This window comes from Balaenoptera musculus, chromosome 4 (assembly GCF_009873245.2).
Source record: "Balaenoptera musculus isolate JJ_BM4_2016_0621 chromosome 4, mBalMus1.pri.v3, whole genome shotgun sequence".
Lineage (NCBI taxonomy): Eukaryota > Metazoa > Chordata > Mammalia > Artiodactyla > Balaenopteridae > Balaenoptera > Balaenoptera musculus.
Genome location: NC_045788.1, coordinates 126279224 through 126299388, shown reverse-complemented (window position 1 = coordinate 126299388; position 20165 = coordinate 126279224). Strand labels below are relative to the sequence as shown.

The 20165-nt window shown below is 38.5% G+C and overlaps 1 protein-coding gene across 6 annotated transcripts in view; it reads left to right on the top strand.

Moving 5' to 3' along the window:
* LOC118894510 (amyloid beta precursor protein) overlaps nucleotides 1-20165 on the top strand; it is a 274401-nt gene that overhangs the window by 164549 nt on the left and 89687 nt on the right. For 3 of the 6 annotated variants that reach the window (XR_005019715.1, XM_036850815.1, XM_036850814.1), the window contains exons 7-9: nucleotides 6157-6324; nucleotides 8849-8905; nucleotides 19810-19943. Coding sequence is in view for 5 of the 6 variants with exons in the window: in XM_036850815.1 (XP_036706710.1) it covers nucleotides 6157-6324; nucleotides 8849-8905; nucleotides 19810-19943 (359 nt within the window). In the remaining variant the exon portion in view is untranslated. The remainder of the gene's footprint in view (nucleotides 1-6156; nucleotides 6325-8848; nucleotides 8906-19809; nucleotides 19944-20165) is intronic. The other 3 variants (XM_036850818.1, XM_036850817.1, XM_036850816.1) reach the window with 2 other exon arrangements.

Here is a 20165-nt window from a genome sequence, read left to right as displayed (position 1 = left end):
TGGCATTTTTATAAGTAATCTTTCATCATTGAGAGAAGTGAGAATCTGGCCAGGTGTAACTCGAATGACACATGTACTGGATAGCCTTAGAGAATCAACACAATTCAGTAAAAGGCAAGCCAACTGCAGATATCTTCTAGAGGCTTCCGTGACAAATTAGCACCCGTCATTTCATTCTGAGTCAGTGATTTCATTACCATGCACAGCTGTTCCCATCATTTGTTTATATATTTCAACCCCTATTTGGGGCTTAAGTGAGATTTGTCATAAGACTTTAGTTCAAATTTGCTTGCCTAATTTTACATGCCTCTATTTAGTAAAATAGGATTAGTAGGTAATAAATATCTGATCACTATTGTTCAATTAGGGGAATTTTCTATTGGACATTTTTTTTTATTACTGTTTGCTATTATTTGCAAGCACATTATAAATACTCTTACCCATTAAAAGTACATGCATCTATTGTTGCAAAAAATACATTCTTAAAAAATAACTGGTTTTCTAGCATGTTGGAATGATTTAATCAGGCTGAAAAGTGAAGTTGTTATAAAATGGCATTGAGGTCAGCCATTTTCATTATTAACAGATGGAATGATTAGGCCGGTAAATCAACATTTATTTGAAATATTAAAGATAAGCATATTTAGTAGGTTTCTATACTTCTGTCATTGTTTCATTTTATTTTACTCTTAATATTAAAATGATTTGTCACAAGACCAAATTATATTTGTCTTCATACATTTGCCCTTTCTACTCTAGTTTAAAACTGCGAGATACGTCATTTTTAACTTAAATGAACCTTAATTGTGTACATACTCTTGTATCATAGGAGGAATTATGCTACTTTTTTTGTTTTTTTAAACAATATCAGAATATATAATTCCTAGGTTTCTATAAGTAACTCTCTAGTTTGATTGGTTTGATTATTCAAGTGGTTACTTTCTCAAAATTTGTAAATTTAAACTTTATGCATTCCATATAATGCACGGTTTTATTTCACATACATTCCTATAGTCTTAGAATAATTGAAATTCAGTTATTTAAATGAAATAATAATAATAAAAAGCTTTACATTATGAGATTATTCTTTAGTTAGTGCTTTATTTAAAGCTATTACTTGCTACTCTGTTAGCCCTGCTTTTTAAGAAGGCATTGTAATAACTGTACTCTTGAAAATGGGGATTTTCTCCTTATCCTAGTTGCCACTTTCACAGCTGTCTTTATGTTGAATTTTTTTTTTAAGTGTAAAATTAGCTTTCTAAATTTGGTTGTCCAAAAAAACTTTTGCTCCAATTTGACATCTATTCAGAGTTAATTTTTTGTGGTTAAGCATCACATTTTGAACAGTGAATTGCATAATCATTTTATATAATGTAGGAAATATTATATATTTTAATGAAATATTAATATTAATATTTTAATAAAATATTAAATATTGTATCAATATTAAATACTATATTTGTATACTATTGATTTTTAGATAATGGAATTTAGTGTTGAAACCAGCACAAATCTCAGCAGGGACCTACCTTAAAAGATATAAAATGCTTAATGCTTTTTTTTTTAAGCACATGAACACTTTCATACTGTTGTGTGTACACTAGCATTTCAGTTTATTAAATGGTCTTTGTCTTGAAAGGTGAATAGAGCTGTTATAAAAGAAGAGATAAGCCTTCCTTGCCAGAAGAATTCAGCTAGGTGAATATTAGGAAGCCTATTTGTGATCTTAAAAGTCTAAGAATTAAATATGAATAAGCAAAGATCATAGTTCCTTAGATGTTTAAGTCTTGCCTGTGTTTCTATCTAACTTGAAACATTCTCTTTGAGAAGTATCCCTACTTCAATTCTGGGCAAATTTTCTCCTTCATTATTATATGTAACATCTACTTTGAATAGAAACAAAGGTGGATTGGAATTCAAAAAATAAAGTTAGCAAATAATTTTTAAATGTTCATCTTTTCATTTATTATTTTAGATTTTGAGAAGAGAATGAAGATGAGAAAAGGAAGCTGCAGTTTTAATTTTCAGATGAATTCTGTTTGAAGTTACAATTATATAAGGTCTAATTTTACATGCTCTACATTTAGTGGATGATTTTGTAAATAATTTTGCACTGGCTGATTATAGTAATGAATATGAAACACGTTTTTCACTGAATTTTTTCAGTGTTTCCGAAAGATTAGGAAGGAAAAGGTTTCTCTATTCAGAAAAATAATAATGTAAACATAAGCATTTAAAATGTCTTGAAAAAAATAATAAAATGTCTCGAGATTTCTTTTTCTCTGAATCTAGTCATGGAGCTTTCAAATTATATATTTCAGGCTTAATTCTTTAAAATTGTTTTACTTTGTTAGGATCTTGATTGGATAGATTTCCTGGTAATTTCTCAGTGCTAGAAAGGAATCTAAAGGAATGTTTCTCAAACTGAAATTTGTAGCCCTTCAGGGAAATACTCTGAAACGATAAATGATTCAGGGAAAGAGACAAGATAGAATTCCAAGGCAAACTGAACTACCAACGTTAACTCCCAACGTTATATGTTGGGAGTTATATGTTATATAACGTTATATGTTTCTTAATGTGAGATTTTTTTCTCTTACATTTTCTGCAGATAATTGTAGATTTACATGCTATGAAGGAATTAATAGAAAGATATCCTGAATGGTCTTCACCCAGTTTTCCCCATTTATAGCATAATATCACAGCTATGAACTTGACATTGACCACTTAACACTTCTTCAGCCCAAGTGTGTGCTCCTTCTTCTTACTCTCTTGGGAGAGTCGTTGGCCATCTCCTTTATATTTATTAATACCGTGTGTAAAGGCATTAACATAATACTTCCCCAGTGCTGACCCCATGACTACCCCTCACCCTCTCCCAGACTAATGAAAGGTTCTCTTTTCAATTGCGTGGACCATGCTTTTGTAAAGAGAAGGGTTAGAGAAAAGGTCAGAGAGATCAAACACTTGCGTGCTCTACAGCAGAGTAGAAATACAGTTATGAGTGAGAGATGAAAAGTGATCCATCCCACTCAAGCATTCCCTCTGAAATCAGCTTTACTGCTCTAGGACGTTGATGTTCTAGTCATTGCCAGAAAGAAAGTGCTAGGAAAGGCGAGGCTGATGGCTGACCAGCAATGCTGATCATTGGAGGGATGACAATGAGATACCCTTTATCACTTGTCCGTGCTTGCTCTGGTACAGAGCGTCTGGCGCACAATTCTCCGTGTCAGCAGATGAGAGGTTCCAGAGTGACAGGTGCATTCTCACTCCTGTTCCGCTTGGCTCACATGTGCCTGTTGCTCCATATATTATATATTTGACATTTGATTATCATATGCTATCATACCAACTCCTGACCACGTTATCTCGAATATCCTCTCGTATGTGAGTACCGTGGGATTGATTCTTATTCCCCACTATGTCCACACACACCAAAGTCATGAAAGTATTTGGGCCCATTTAAAGTCAGGAGTGCCAACAAGCCATGATAATGTCAGGGAGAACCAACAAAACGCTCCAAATGGAGATTATTTGCCTTTAGGGACTGATGAGTCAAGGGTCTTATAACTGGAAACTCCAGCAAGAATTGTAGGCTCCTCAGGTAGTTTATTTCTTTTATTTGCTTAGTTGACATATAAATGAATTTTGAGTCCTGAATGCTTTTTCTTCTTGACTGGGGCTCTACCAATTATCTGTAACAGAGGGTTTCATAGCCATTTAGAATGAGGCAGAAGAAAAACAAAAATGAATGAAATAAAAATGAATGTTTCACCTGTAGTATAGGAAAATGACAATATATTGTAATATCACCTGGGTTCTAGACCCGGAAGTTTTGCTTTCGTGAAAAGTAAGAAATCATATTAGGTCACATACAAGGGGAAATATCTATCATGGGTTAACTCCTTTGAGATCCCATTACTTAACTTGCACCCACCCAAAATTCTACCAGTTTTATTTAGTACATTGGATGTAGCATAAAGACGTTTTCTGCCCCTACACAGCTGTGATGTATAAATGGACCTGTGGCAGGCAAGTATCAGAAGATACGTATTTGGTGCTGTAAGAGGTATAAAACGTGAGGAGCAGCATGAATTGTTGAGACACAGTGAGGTTTGTTGCCCACGCTCCTGTGACTTAGGGTTGTGTTTCTGTGCCTCTCTTTGTAGCAGAAGCCACTTGCAACTTCAGTCTGACTTCAACCACAGTGTAGACTCACAAGACACGGTTGCCTGGCAGTCTTTTTGGAATCGGTACAAGGATGAGTATCATTACGTGTTAGAAACAGGAAAGCACATCACATGAACATGTACAGATTTGTGAGGGAGGTATAGAAAAGGAGGGTAAAGCCAACCTGTACATGTTTCTTACAACAGAGAGAGAGAGAAAGAGAGAGAGAAGATAACATCCAGGAGTGGAGACAGCTGATAGCTGTGGTTTGCAGGGACCCCACATGTGGGCACGCATGGTTTCTAGCCCTGCAGCCCAGAAGCTGCTTTGTCAGTAACTCAGAGGTGATCAGAGCCCCCTACACACACACCGAAACTAACTTAATCCTTTGTAAATTAGAATACTAGTCGTTTAATCTGGGGAATAAATCAAATTACCAGCTGGATGGGATACTGTGTCAACAGTTTGGCAGATTTTTATCATACAGGAAAATTCCATAAAGAAAACTAACTAGAAACACATCATGGCTTGGCAACCATGGACTCTGAAAGTAACTATCAAATGAGATGACCAGAATGATGGGTGATGTTGAGCTTGATGCTCTTGGAGCCAGTTGTTTCCATCCTAAAACCATCCAAAGAGAGCCAGAGTCATCTTAGACCTCTATTACACAGGACACTTCTGCAGAGAGCTTGACACTCGCCTTCTGGGCTCAGGGCTGACTGTCCCTCCCTACTCTGTTGACATCATCATGATGGCAGCAGCTTCTGGTTTTGCCATCACCTCTTTACCTTGAGTGGAAAGAACAATGAGTGGTATGTGTAGAGAAAAGCAAAACAGTAGTTCCTTTCACGTCAACATTGTGGATCTTTGTCTTTGAGTGATTGATTGATGAGACTCTTCCTAGAGCAGTCTGTTGAATATTCCTAATGGGAAGCTCTGAGTTATGCATGGATTTTTGTCTTTTAGAAGAAGGATGCTTTTCCCTGGCATGTTAGTAAAACTAAGAATAAGCAAGACATCTGAGTGTGCTGAGGTATCAGAGGGATCTCTATAAGCCTAGCTAGGGTGGGAGGCAAAAGGCGTAGGAAAATCGTTTTGACTTCTAACAAACATGGAATATACATGGGAGGTAGAGTTCTAATTCTAACTGCAATAACTTTACGAATGGAATCCTACAGGTTGCTACACTTTCAGTCAATCAGGGATTATGAACCTGATTTTGGTGAGGGTGGCAAGGCATGTTGACAGGTAAGCTGTGTTATAATGTAAAACAATGTATGGTATGTATTAACAAATGGGAGTTTGACTGTGTTTTGTTATTAGAAACATTTTTGGCCAAGGGACAGACCAATATTCAAAGAAAAATTTGTCTTTAATTAGAGTTAACGTAATCGACTTGAAGTCACTTTCACAGGTTTTATGTGTGTTTTCAAATATAGTCAGTGGACAGACTGGGTCTCTCTGAAAACTGGATCACATTCAGAATATGTACAATTAGTTTATACTTTAAGTCAAGGCAGTCATTTATTCAAGGAAAACAATCAGGTGTTTGTGAGGGGTTAAACTTTTCGCATCATAACCAGACATAATCCTTTTACCTTTCAAGTTGCCTTGAAATTATTTAAAAGAGAAGTTTATTTTTTATAGGGAAGAAATATTTTGATGTGCGCACATCTTCAGGCATTTAATATTAATCTGAAAGCACCGAAAAGGTCTGTTCACCTCTAGCTGGAATCCTTTTATTACTACTGAGAGCTACACTCATTAAACCAGACTAGCATGCACTGCTTTGTTTCAGAAGTAATTCTAAAGTCCTGGTAGATAATTAAATTCCTCAGTAAATGTCTGGCAGATGCTGCTGGATAAACCCAGCCCAATTACCACTGGGAGGCCTAACGCGTTAAGAATAGCGACCATGTGTACATGAACAGCCAGCCGTACCTTTTCATGCTAAATGTGGTTCCCCACATCTCCTCTGATTAGAGGTGTGCTCTGAACAAGCCGAGACGGGGCCATGCCGAGCAATGATCTCCCGCTGGTACTTTGATGTGACCGAAGGGAAGTGCGCCCCATTCTTTTACGGCGGATGTGGCGGCAACCGAAACAACTTTGACACAGAGGAGTACTGCATGGCCGTGTGTGGCAGCGTCAGTAAGTGGACCTTCCTCCAGCCTGGCCACCTTTTCATCCTTCTCGCCGCTGACTCTGCTCTTTGTAACAGACTGGTTTTCCTGGTTCTCGGGAATGGGTCTGTTGCTACCACTAACCACGTTTCTGTCAATGTCTCTAATTGCCGGGCATCTCCTCCAGGGCGTTCAGTCATGAGCACACATCTCCGTCTTTCTCTAATAAAGCATGGCGTGGATGTGTTCCTGTACTAGCTGTGGTGCGTCCGTCTTGCATTCTCGAGGGACTTTTGAGGGCTTCTCTTTAAGCCAAGCTGGAGTTGCTGTTTTGTCTTCTCAGCTGTTTCTGCAAATGTATACTTATGTGTTTGTCCGTGTACCTCTGTGTTCGGGCCTCTGCATGTGCACTCCACGTGCAAATAAGGGTTACCACCGGAAGCCTGGCTGATGACGCTTCCGTGCCACTGGCAAGACGTACTGCCGTGATGAGTATCATTTCATAACACGTGACGTTTATCGGGGTGGCGAGGGAATGGGCTTGAGCTGAGCACCTGCACTTCAGATGCCAGAGGATAGAAATGCCCCGGTGGCACCTGAGCTCACACAGGGACGTTTGCAATGGCGAGTTTTCGTGTCTTATCTTGGAATGGACAGAAGAAAACGCCTCACTTAGCGTTAGAAGCCTTCAGTGACTAAGGCTCAGGGAATATAATTTTCCAAGCCTTTTTCTCTTGCACTTTAAGTTTTTCATAACTCAGGGGGAATAAATAAATGAAGTCATGATGACTTAAATGCAAGTTGAAACTATTTCCACAGAGATAGTTCTCCAGAGGTAACACACCAAACATTTGGGACCTCTGTTCTTCTTAACAGTCTTTCACATTAAATCCCCTATCTATCATCTATCTATCTATCTGTCTATCTATCTGTCTGTCTGTCTATCTATCTATCTATCTATCTGACTGTCTGTCTATCTACCTGCCTACCTGTGTATCTATCTATCTATTCCGCTAGAAGGAAGTGTGATCTACTCAAGGAATAGTTACTCAACTTGATAAATTAAAGGTTAAGCTCAATAATTACGCGTTTCTCTTTTTGAGAGACTCCTGCCTTTTTCCCGTTGTTCTGGTGAGAGTGACAGCAACCATTTCCTGCCTAGGATTCCCAGGGATTATATAAATTGTTTCCCAGTGTGATCATAAGATTAAGCTAAACAACAAAGGGTCTGCAATATCAACACCTTCTACTGTGAAGCCCAGTATCTAAGTGGAATCTACTGGAAAAGTTCCTGTTGGTCTCTTGGGTGAGAGATGACTCCCCTTCTACCCTGTGTGAGAACAGGTTTAGGAACTGGTAACCCCAAGGGCTTCTTTTCTGGCTCTGACAGGAAGATTGTGGCTTCCAGCTCAAAAGACTCCTTTCTTGAGTTTCAAACAAAAACGTTAATTAGGTCGGGTAACTTGGAGGACAATGGCGGATTCTGTTGCCTGGAGCCTCTTAAATAAAGGGCTTTTGTTATAATGATTCTCTTGCTGCTGGGGGGAGATTTCCTGGCAGATTTCCAACTTTTTTCTCCCTTTCCCTGGGGTGGGTTTATGTTTTGAAATATAAATATGTATGTGTGGGTATATATACAAATATATACATATATATAATAAGAAAGAGGGTTTTAAAAGTTATTAGCAGTGATGAATTTGCATCAAGAATTAGAAATTATCAGGAATTCCCTGGCGGTCCAGTGGTTAGGCCGCAGCGCTTCCACTGCAGGGGGCGCAGGTTCAATCCCTAGTCAGAGAACTAAGATCCTGCATGCCCCGCAGTGCCGCCAAAAAAAAAAAAATTAAAAATTATCCTCCGCCCCCCAAAAAATCTCACTATTACCCTCACTGCACATCCTCTCCATTTGATTAGTTTGATTTGACTCAGACTGGGAGCAAGAGCCATGGGCACCACAAGTCTGGAGGTGCTCTGGATGGCACACCCTTTGCCAAGAAATTTGCAAAAGATAGATGTTCCCAACAAAGGTGTAATGGACAAACAGTCAGTACTTAGTTTCAGGGGAGATGGGTTATAGAATAACGTATCCAGAGAGCAAACACGGGAGGCTGAAGGCCAGTTAGAAGAGTGGACAGATGTAAGTGGAGAGTAAAAGCTTCAATCAGTAGCCAGAGCCGACGGCCAGGGCTGCCCTTGGAATGGGTGAAAAGAATAGAGATACCATGAAGACCGGATGGATGGGAATTGGTGATCCCGGCACTAAGGAGGGAGAAGGGAGCAAGAAATCCTTCCACGGGGTACTGGGATGTACTATCAGAGACAGAATATCCACAATCCAAGATGTTTTTGTGGAAAAATATCTCTTGTTTGTGTGTTTACCGTGGTTCCATGCTGGGGCCCAAGCTCAGGATATTTGTTTAGTTTTTGTTTTTAATTCAATGTTTTCATTTTTGTTATTTCCTTTGGTCAGTAGAATCGTGTGAGTGAGTTTCATCCATCATTCCCATGTTTCCATTTTTGTTTTTAGTTATGTTCTCTTATTTTCTCCATAGTGTCCCAAAGTTTACTCAAGACCACCCAGGAACCTCTTCCCCAAGATCCTGTTAAACGTATGTTGTCATTCACTCAAGGGAGGGGAGGAGGGAGGGGTACATTGCATGGCTGGATTGTAGCTCCAGCCTCCTCACCTTTGCATGGTTTTGTGTTTCTTGAACACCTGTCTTTTAACAAAATGTTTATTTCCATTGCCTTGCTTGTAATTACGTCTAGTTTTGCCAGATAACTTGCACTGTTCGGCTAAGAGCTTTGACTAAGCTTCTTCTATTTCTCATCAGTTTCCTTTTTATTTCATGTGGTTCTATAAAATATTGTATATACAATGTTACTCTGTGTTTTATTTGGCATCAGTATTTTATTTCCTAAAGCTCACAAGATGGCGCGATTTAGCAAAAAGCCTGTGTGTCTAAGTGCCTTGTTTCCCAGAAAAATATTTAATAAGCATGCATTGTACTAACTTTATGGACTAATAACATATGCGAAGGCTTCAGTTGGGTGTGTTTCAAGACAGCTGTTATGCTTTAGGAAGTAAACGGCCGCTTTTAGAAGTCAAGACCTCTCCGTCCCCTCCCTGAAGGCACACCAGTGGGACAGAAGTGCCCATCTTCTGATTTCATCATTAAGATGTAGGGAGAGAGCTTCCTATAAAGAAATATTATATCAACCTACCTTATAATGTCTGTGCATTGTGATGATTTCAGTTGGCCTATCAGTCTAGCTTTGTTTAAAAATGTGTTGTCAAACACACAAATACTCGTGTTGAAATGTGGATTATATCCCAGAATAGATTCCTCCAGCATTAGGTTAGGGATGATATATGCTATGGATGCTTATGGTTGCTGGGGGAAGAGACACAATTTCGGTTGTAGCTTAGGTATAGTGAAAATTAACATTTATCTGTATCATCCTGGAAAAAAAAACACCTAGTCTCACAATTGATGAATCTAACGATCTTTTCTTAAAAAAGATAAACTATAGTTGAAAGTATGGCAAGTGGGCAGACATAGGAGAACTAAGGAGAACTCTAGATTTTATACTGTGGGCTTGATAGTACATTGAGCTGCATGGCGTGTTACATTTTTACGAGGCATTTTTCATAGATCATTTCTTTTTCTCAAGAATATTTTGAGGCCATTTTCCTCATTTCCTTTGTGCATATGAGAAAATGAGGCTTCAAGAGCTTGGTGACTTGTCCCCAGCCAACAAATGTGGCAGGACCAGGTTTGAAACTTAAATGACACGTGTGGCTATGCCCTGCACTCCAAATGGCCAACTATTTGGTTCTGATATTGTTTTCCCGGTGAGAAAAATTACATTTGAGCTTCAGAAGCACATTTTAAGAATACAGAAAATCATGGGAAATGGATGACAGATATTAAAAACATTTTTTCCTAAATGCCATGAATACAGGGTGTATCAGTAAATTAAATCTTTCCCACCCTTTTACAAAACAGTCATTATTTTTACTTTGTTTCATTTTGTATCATTTGTAAGCGTATGAAAGAATTGTCTTTTTCTGTTTTTATTAATTACTGGGAATGAACATCATCATTCGATAAATTTATTTTCATGAGGTACTGTACTTGTGTCCTCAACTCTTCAAAACAGACATTGACAATCTCTTGTAATTTTCTCTTTCCCAGTAATTTTCTCCATCTACTTGTAGTGTGTGTGGGATCATGACACCTTTCCATTATAGGAGGGTGAGGGTGATTTTTGGCAGCTGTATTTTCTTGTCTTCCTACAGAGACTGTTCAATCACAGAAAGTGAAGGGTTTTGCAACGCTAGTCCAAACAGACTAGAGAAAGCATATAATTTCTAGTTATTTATAGCCTGTGCAGCTATGCTCTCTTATTTATAGCAAAGCTGTATATTTGAATTGAAAAAGTCATAGTCATCTGGAGGTCAAATGCAGATAGCAGACTGGCGTGGGAGAAAATGAGCCAAACTGAGAAAGGTGAGCAAGCCCGTTTGATGAGACAGCTGGGGCTTGCCCTTGGCTGCTTCACCAACCTAGGGCTAATCGGAGGACATCTTTTTTCACAAAGGTGGGTGGTCTTCTGGGTTTCTCAGTCTGAGTTGCTTCTGGTGAAATAATAAGTGTGAAATGAGCTAGACAAAGCTCTTCAGTTAAACTGATAATAAGATTGCTTGAAAAAAAAAAAAGATTGCTTATGTGGAGAAAATGTGTGATGGTCTACATTATAAATACAATAATTTTCCTGTCAAGACTTCTTATTATAATTATGCATTTCTAGATTTTAAATCTTTGTCATAAAAACCGATTTTGAGCATTGCAATTTTAAGGGACACTTGATTTTTTTGGTTTTGTTATCATAGGTAAGAATCTAAACTACAGGTAGAGAGGGTAGAGACATGAGGCTAAGAGCTTTCATTTTACTCATAAATGTATGGATTTGAATCCTTTAAAAAAAGCCCTTTCCCATTTGGAATTAAAAATCTTATGAAACTTGAGTTGCTTCTGACATGAATTTTGTGTCTGCCCATTTGGGTTAGGATGATACAAAGGTTTCACATTCACTTGGCCCAGTGCAGTGTTTGTGAACAATAAAATTACTACAGAAATATTTATTGATAAGTTTATGTTTCAAACGTAAACATCATGAGAGTATGATCTTTTTTTCCCCTAGTGTTCTTCCCATCAGATTGCATCTCCAAAGGCAAACGGATGCTTTTAATCTCAAAGAGCGTCACTGCCAATTTCAAGTCAGCCAACTGCACCAAGGGGTCTGGCCAAAGAGAATGACCAATGACTTTGACCCCTTTACCTGCAGTGAGTTGTGGCACTGTGAATAACGTACTGTGTGTCGTTTGAATGGAAAGTGCCACCTTAGTCCCAGAGTTGCAGTGTCCTGTCATAATACCAAGGCCATCTAGTCTTTGGGCAGACTTGAACCATTGTTCTTAACTATACTTGTTCTTCTGATTGTGAAAGAGCAAATATTAGTTCCCGTTAGCACATTCTCTGATACTAAGAGAACTCATATTTTTATGAAACTGCCAAGCATTATTAAAAACAATTAAAAGACACGGTGGTGCATTAAATTACATGTCACATCAGTGCCAATACAATCTATTGCATTGACAAGTATGAGAAGCCTCATATTTTGTATCCAGAAATTGTCAGGATAAAAAGAATGGTTTTTTTTTCCACCAAGCTACCATAGTGAAAAACCCTAAGATTGAAAAGAATTGATTTGCTCAGCAAACCAGCATTTAACAAAAAAGAAAAAAAGTTCATTTACTAAGAACAGTAAAAACTGCTCATTATGTATGTGCTCTGTTCTTTAGCTACAATATTTCCAAAGAAGAGTAACTAGATAGTTAAATAAAAGAGTCGGCAAAAATTTTCTGTAAAAGACCAAAGAGTCAATATTTTAGGTTCCACAGCCCAAATGGTCTCTGTTATAAGTACTCAACTCGTCAGTTGTAGTGTGAAAGCAGCCTCAGACAATAGGTAAATGAATAGATACAGCTGTGTTCCAATAAAACATTATTTACCAAAAGAGACCAGCAGTCCAACCCCTGGTTTAATAAAGCTGTTACTTTTGAGCCTGGGACATGCTGGTACTAAGCTAGGTATTTCAAGGGACACCAGCAAACTAAACCAGATACCCTACTTTCAATAACTTGACAGTTTTATCAATGTGATGAGACTCAAGTATGTGCTGGAATTAAATAACAATGTAAACTAAAATGCACAAGTGGAGGGAAACATGGCTGTGGAAGTCTGGAGTAGAATGAAATTGGTTTTATCCTTAAGACCTCCATAGAGGTTAACAGTTCCATGTGGCTTTTACAGCTACAGTTTCTATGAAAGTGGACAATACTGAAGATTTTGACTTTTTGAACTCATCTGTTGAGCATGAAGTGATGGTGGCAGGTCATCCTTTTATGATCCACCATTAATGAAATAGGGCATAGCTCTGACAAATTGACAAAAAACAATAACTGAAGGTTAAGACATCCTAGATGCCAGTGGTTGTCGCTATGGCCTCACATATGGTTTTTAGATTCAGATTTGAAGTTGCTCTTACATTTTGGTGCATTGTGCTAAATAGGATATAGACATTAATAAAAAATAACACCAGCATTGATTCGTTCATGCTCATTTCACATATTTGACAAAATTCCCACATCAGTACATGTCCATAAGACATAAAAAAGAAATGTAGCATGACTAGAGTAAATGCAGCATAGATTACATTCTTATTACCTTATGTCCACACGATGCATTGATAGTCTGCCAACTATGACTGCACTGACTATAAAATAAGTGTGTTACAAGGGCATGTCAGGGGAAAGTGCCTTTGTTCTTTTTTTTGTAGAGTCTGGTACCACATGTAAGGATCACAGACTATTTTCACATTATAAATGTCTCATCTAACTGGGACTTGATAAATACTTGAGTTTAGAATGCATTAGGGATCTTAGTTATTTTGCAATTAGAGAAATGGAGAGACTTTTTTTCTCTTTGTTAAAGTTGGGGTGTCAGTCTATAAGCTCTGCCGTGTGGAGAGATGAAATTTTCGCATCAAATCTTCCTTTACAGGTTTGTATTTCCTATATATAAATTATCCTCATTGCCACCCATCATATAAATCACAGCCATTTCATGTGACAGCATTGCTAGCTCTGTATAAAATAGGATTTTCAATGATGAGGCAATGACTGTATGGATCTTAATTTACTTTTATCTTCTGTTGTCAATGCTATAGAGATAAATTGCCTTTTTGCTGATGAAAGGAGACCAACCAAATTTTCTTGTTAGACTCTAACATTAGTATATTGACTACGTGCCATTCATGGCCTCTGTTTAGAGAGGTAGTCATAGTTGTTACTGTTTGAAGATGCAGTTATTTCTCTTTTTGCATCCTGAGCCCGTTACGACCTTAAAATTATATGTCACCGTAGAGATTGAGGAAACAAACGGATATCAAAATGATAGCGGCAATTTTTCACCATGTCCCTACTTTTGATGCTCCGTTCTTGCTGTCTTTGATATGAATAGGAAAGGGGCACTATGCAGTGATTACAGAATCAGAACTAAAATGAGCATTTGGTGCATTTGCAGTTAAATTTGATGGTGTCCCTGATACGGAGGTTCTCCATCTGTGCCAAAAAAGTGCTCTCTACCACATTCTAAGACCATAGCCGTCTTTACCTTATTTGATGTAACGCGCCTTACAATTATTAAATTTTCTGGGGGAAACACAGGAATGAAAAGGTTTCATTGGCACCATGTCGCCAATGATGGTGGTGTATTTTGTGGCAGGAACACTGGGTGCAGCTCGGATTCGCTAACAAATTGAAAGCAAATCTGCTCGCCTCTCCCACCATCCTCACCCCACAAAAAATAGAGCTCTGCCTGACACTAAGAGAGGAGATTATAGTGTGAAGTGGAAATGTTGTGACAGGCATTGATGCATCATTATCAAAACTGAAATGAACCTTCACCAACATGTGAAAACAATGTCTCCCTTAGTATCTGGTTACCCTATGGTTTAGGAAACAGCATTTTGGGGTGAGAAAAAAAAGTAAATCTGTGCTCTTTCTCATGTCTCTTTGTGTGGGTATTGGGGAGTACCTTCCATGAGACTCCCTTACCAACTTCCTGCTACTTTTCCAAGCCATCCTCATCTTCATCTTTTACTCTTAAAAGATCACCTTCTGCTTTGTCGCTTAGCAGACAGAACGATCCTTCTAAAACACATCACATCACATTTTTCTCTCCTCAAAACAACCCACATGGGCTCCTCAAGAGTCCTTACCATGGCCTCAAGGCCCTTCATGATCTGTCCCCATTTCCTTTCTGCCTGTCTCACTACTCTCTCCCTTGCTTCCTCTGCTCTGGTCACACAGACCTTGCTCATCTTGGAATTTTCCAGTTTCCAGGCATACTCACTTCCAAAGGCCTTTGTGCTAGTTTCTTCATCTGCCTGTTCTTCCAGCAGGTAACTGGGAAGTAAGGCTTCAGTTCAGCTCTTTGTCTAAATGTCACCTTCTCAATTAGACCGAGCCTGGTCACCTACTTACTGCTGCACTGTCCCCCCTCCTTCCCCGGCACTCTTGTTTCTTCTTAACCCTGCTCTTTCTTTCTTTTTCTCCATAATACAAATCACATTCTAACAATGTGATTTATTGTTGTCTTCGTGTGTGTGTGTGTGTTTATGTGTGTGTGTGTGTGTGTGTGTGTGCTGTTCGTTTCTCTCACTAGAATATAATTCCACCAGGACAAGGGTCTTTGTTTCACTCATTGGTTTCTGCCGTATACCTCACAGGTACTAGGGGCTGTAATATCTGTTGATTCGGTGAAAGGAGGAATAAAGAAACGAACAAGCACACTCGAGGCATCAGAGTCTACATCCAAGCTGCTATGCAGCTCCTCAGATACCTCTGACCTCCCAGGATTGCAAAAGAGACAAAAGAGAGGAGGCTTATATCAAAAGCATTAGTCATCCAGTTCACACTGAGGCAGTAACGTGCTATGAATTGGAACTGCGTTTCTGTTGCGTGTTTTCATTTGGTATTACATTAGACACCCATTCTCAGTATTAAAAGGTCTATGTCTTACTATATTCTATAAGGCTGTTATGAGACTAGACTAGGAAAATCAATATGAAGGTCATTTAAAAGTTAAAAGCCCATGCACGTGATGGTGAGAGCGCTGCTAATTATTTGCCAGCTGTAGAGGTCGAAACATAGAGCTGCAGATGTTTAAGTCTGGTTTTCTGCGGAAGGGTGAATAGACCCAGTGAGCCTGCTTGCAGGAGGTACAAAGGAGCATGTCTGAGCTGAGGCCAAAGGCCAAAAGATCATTCAGATCCAAGCTCAATGGGCTCTCTCTCCTGACCTGCTTCATAACCCTACTTCTGCTGCTAAAACGTTGGTTGGTGGTCATTTACCAGATAGCATTCAGGGCAGGAAACTGTTTGTTAGAAAATAGGCTGGCAGTTATCATAACAAAGCATGTCTTTTGCCTATACAGGTTGGTCATGAACAAACCAAACCCGCTGCAGTACCCCAGACATGTCGATGGATTAGCCCCTTTCTGCTCTAAGTACTAACTTTATAGCCTCTTCATGGTTTAGTAATCCTAAATTCAGACTTACTTGTGTGTGTCTGGGGATGTATGTTAAGTGACAGTATTTCCTTACTACACAGTAAATGTATATAACAGGGTAATGTTTTCTCCTCCCCCCCCTGTTAAATGAGAGCACATGTAAAGTGCCTAGCGCAGTAGACGCTAATGAATGGAGGGTATTATTATTTGGCCAACCTGGAAATCTGAGCCTGTATCACAGTTTCTAAGGGACCTCAAAGGTCTCTGAACAGGATAACTGCCTTGTGCTTTTTGTTTAAAAAACACAACAAAAATAAACCCTCCTAAAAGTCAATTTGTTTCTGCTTTCTAAGCGGTTTAAGTGACTCACGATATACAGCTTCCTGTTCCTTTGTGCCCTGGAACATTCCTGACATTCCTTGAGCTGCTCCTTTCCCAAAAGGATGCACCTTGAAAGAGTAAGGGCATTAGGGCACAGGTTTTCCTGCCCCTACCCACCATCCTTGTTACCATGTCTCTGGCCTACCATGGTCATGATCACAAAATGGCAGCCAGTCCTGGTATGACCATGTCTTTAGGATGTAGGAAAATTAGGGGAAATAGAAGCTGAGCTCTCTGTACAAACTTAAAACGTTTTCCCCTTTCTCCTCACCAGCTGCAAGGCAGTGATAATATACTACATTCATTTTAAAGTATTAAGAAATACCATCATTCTTCTCTCCTTGACTGGTCAGTGATCTAATTTGCTGATTGGTATGAATACAGGAAATTTTCAATTACTTACACCAATTGAGATGGAGGGCTAGTATGAATGACTACAAAGTTTGAATTAAAAATTAAAAGAGAGGATAGCTTCTCTTAAAGTCCTCAACTAAAGAAAGTATCAGGGGCCACTAACAAGGATTTACTGAGAAATATTTCTCAATTAAATGGGATAAATCTGTAATACAAGATTTGTATTTATTTCCTTGTTCCTAAAATATAAGTTTTAATACTTAAACTATTCTTCATCCTGTTAAGTATACCTCGCTTGCTCAGTTCTTTCTTATTCTTTTATTCTTAATATTGCAAAGCTGCATTTCAACTTAGACTAATTAGATTACAGTGACTAGGATTTTAGTGTTTCTCTCCATAAAACAGTAGATTTGCAAATCATAAGAGTTGGAGAAAACCATAAGAGTTGGAGAAGCTTTCTACTTATAGAGTAACTTTTACAATTTCAATTTTCCAAAGAGCGTGCCATGCTATGGTTACAGCAACTTACAGCAGGTAGTTATCTTGATCTGTAAATATGACCCCAAACATTTATACATTTTCATTTGTTCAAAATGTGAAATATAGTTTGCCTAATTATATCATTCTGCCAGATTGTACTATGCCAAAAGAACTTTAACTTGTTCTCATTTGCTACCAGAAAAGATGAGAAAATGTTTAAAATCATGGGGAAAAATGCTAAATACCACTTCCATTTCAAGTGGGGACATGGTTAGGCTAAAAATACATGCATATTGAGTTGCTTAAGCTGATGCAGAAAAACATTTACCTTTGTTTTTTTAACAGAAAAATTTAATTGAAAATTATTTTTCAGTCTTAAAAATTAGGATACATTTTCAATAATTTCAGCCTTTTATGCAGGTCATACCAAATTTTTTTAGAAAAGTACCTGTTACTTTTCCTATCCATGGTACTTCATGATCCTGTGTGTAGTTCATTTTCAGTGGATGTGAAATAAAAGTAGCTGGTTTTTCCTATGGTTAGGATAAGTGCTAAGATTTGAATTAGGATGTAATAATGAGCAAAGGAGGAGGGAAGGGCGCTAACATGAATGAAGTGCCATGGGTGCCACCCTTTCTGCAGGGTGACTACCACATGGTATAGCATCTCATTTTCCCAGCACTCCTAGTATGTTGGCCTGTTGTCACCACTTGATAGATGAATAAACTGGAACATAGAGTGCTTAAGTTCCTTGCTCTGGGTCACAACTAACCTAAGATCAAGATGTTATTGAAATCAAGGTGTGCCTGATGACACAGTTCATGTTCTTTGCTTTTTTCTTTCCTTGTGCTGCTGAAATACACCTCCCCCTTGTCTATTACACAGAAGACAGGGACAGATGTCTTTCAATAGGTATGCCCTGTGCCAATCCCAGACCAGTTGACTCAAAATCCCCTGGTATTTTGAAAACAATTCCAGGAATATGCCCTGAAGTGAAGTATCCTTCCACTTCAGAGCAACATCTGCATTGACAACTAAACTGCTTTTACTTTTTAAAGAAAGAATTATTAAACAGTGATTGAAGTAGAAGGGAAGAAATCCGAATGAATAGTTCTCTTTAAATTTATTATTTAATTATATAACAAGAAGAAAGCTTTCTCATTTTGGTTCAAATCTTGGAGCCTTCAGATTGGGAATTTTCAGATGTTTTCTTGAAACATGCTTAAAAGACACTTATCTTATGGTTTAGTTTCAAAATGGCCTAGCAATTAATTCTTCTCATTTAAGTTCTTTTGGGGTTACTGTATCTCAGATATCTTAGATAAGATTAGGGAAGAGGAATACTTAGAACACTGGAGATAGTTGAGTAATCTTTTGAATAAAACACATAAATTGATTCGACCTGAGAACATAGTGAAAACACCTAATTTCATTTTTCTGGTTGAACATGCTTTTTTTTTTTTTCTGGCTGCGTTGGGTCTTCGTTGCTGCTGCGCACGGGCTTTCTCTAGTTGTGGCGAACGGGGGCTGCTCTTTGTTGCGATGTGCAGGCTTCTCATTGCGGTGGCTTCTCTTGTTGTGGAGCATGGGCTCTAGGGCGTGCAGGCTTCAGTAGTTGTGGCTCGCAGGCTCAGTAGTTGTGGCACACGGGCTTAGTTGCTCCGCAGCATGTGGGATCTTCCCGGACCAGGGATCAAACTCATGTCCCCTGCATTGGCAGGCAGATTCTTAACCACTGCGCCACCAGCGAAGTCCCCAGGCTTTCTTCTTTAAATCAAAATCTTGTTTTCTTTTCATGTTGGGTTTTTTTTTTTAATAAGCTCATAAATGCTCTGAATTCTCACTAGTCATTACTGATCTTTTGTAAAACTGCTGGTTATAAGCATTATAAATCACTTGGCTCATGAGTTTCAGACATTTTTGCTTTATAGTACACTCTTCAGTTTTATGGGTATTTATTTTTCCACATAATATAGCAGTATATGCTGCAATTCAGTAATATTGCTCAGCAGTATTAGTGGAATTCAAAATAGAAATCACTTTCCTTTTGACAACTAGTATAATGAATTGGTTGACTATTGCCAAATTTGTGAAGGCAAAAAGATCCTTTTGTAATTTCAAAAATGAATTTGACATTTATGAGTTTTTTGGTACTGTTTCAAATACTGCTCACCAGCTATCTAAAATATATAGTGTAGGATTTATCTTTTCTCTAAGGTGCAGTTATTCTGCATAGGCTAATTTCGAGATTTCTTTGGGTTTTTCAGGAATCTTAAGGTGTGATATTGATACCACCATTTACTTTCAAGGTTACAAACATTAATCTAGCAAGGCATAGGGATTTGGTGCAACGTGTGTGTATTAAACACCAACTGTTTTTACTCTATGCATGCTTGTTTCGCAAAGAATTTTAAATATGATACTGTAATCGCGAAATGGACTGTTTTCAAGATTTTCCTTCACCCTCTCCTTGAAAGGGGGGAAAGACATCCTTGCTGTGCTGCAAAATGTCTCGTGGTCTCTTAAACAACATTAACATCTTGTATGTGCTTCTTTACTAAATTCTTTGTTCTGGAATAAACGGAAAATAGGGCTTTCTTTGAAATGACTGGATATTCTGTCACTCTCCTCAAGCCTTCTTTCCTTCTGCTTTATAGTTCCCACAACAGCAGCCAGCACCCCTGACGCCATTGACAAGTATCTCGAGACACCTGGAGATGAGAATGAACATGCCCATTTCCAGAAAGCCAAAGAGAGGCTCGAGGCCAAGCACCGCGAGAGGATGTCCCAGGTACATGTGACTTTCCATCCTTCAGTCGTACAATACTGGGGAAATCTGGATTTGCCTCTGCCTCAGAGTCTCCCCAGGGGCCCTATGGTTGATGAATGCCTAGGGGTGGGTAAGGCTCTTTAATTTTATCCAGATCTTAAAGACATAACATTTTTAATTGTAAATGTTTGCTATAAGGGCACCGATTTGGGGCTTTTTGCATTCTCCTTGAACTTGCCACCT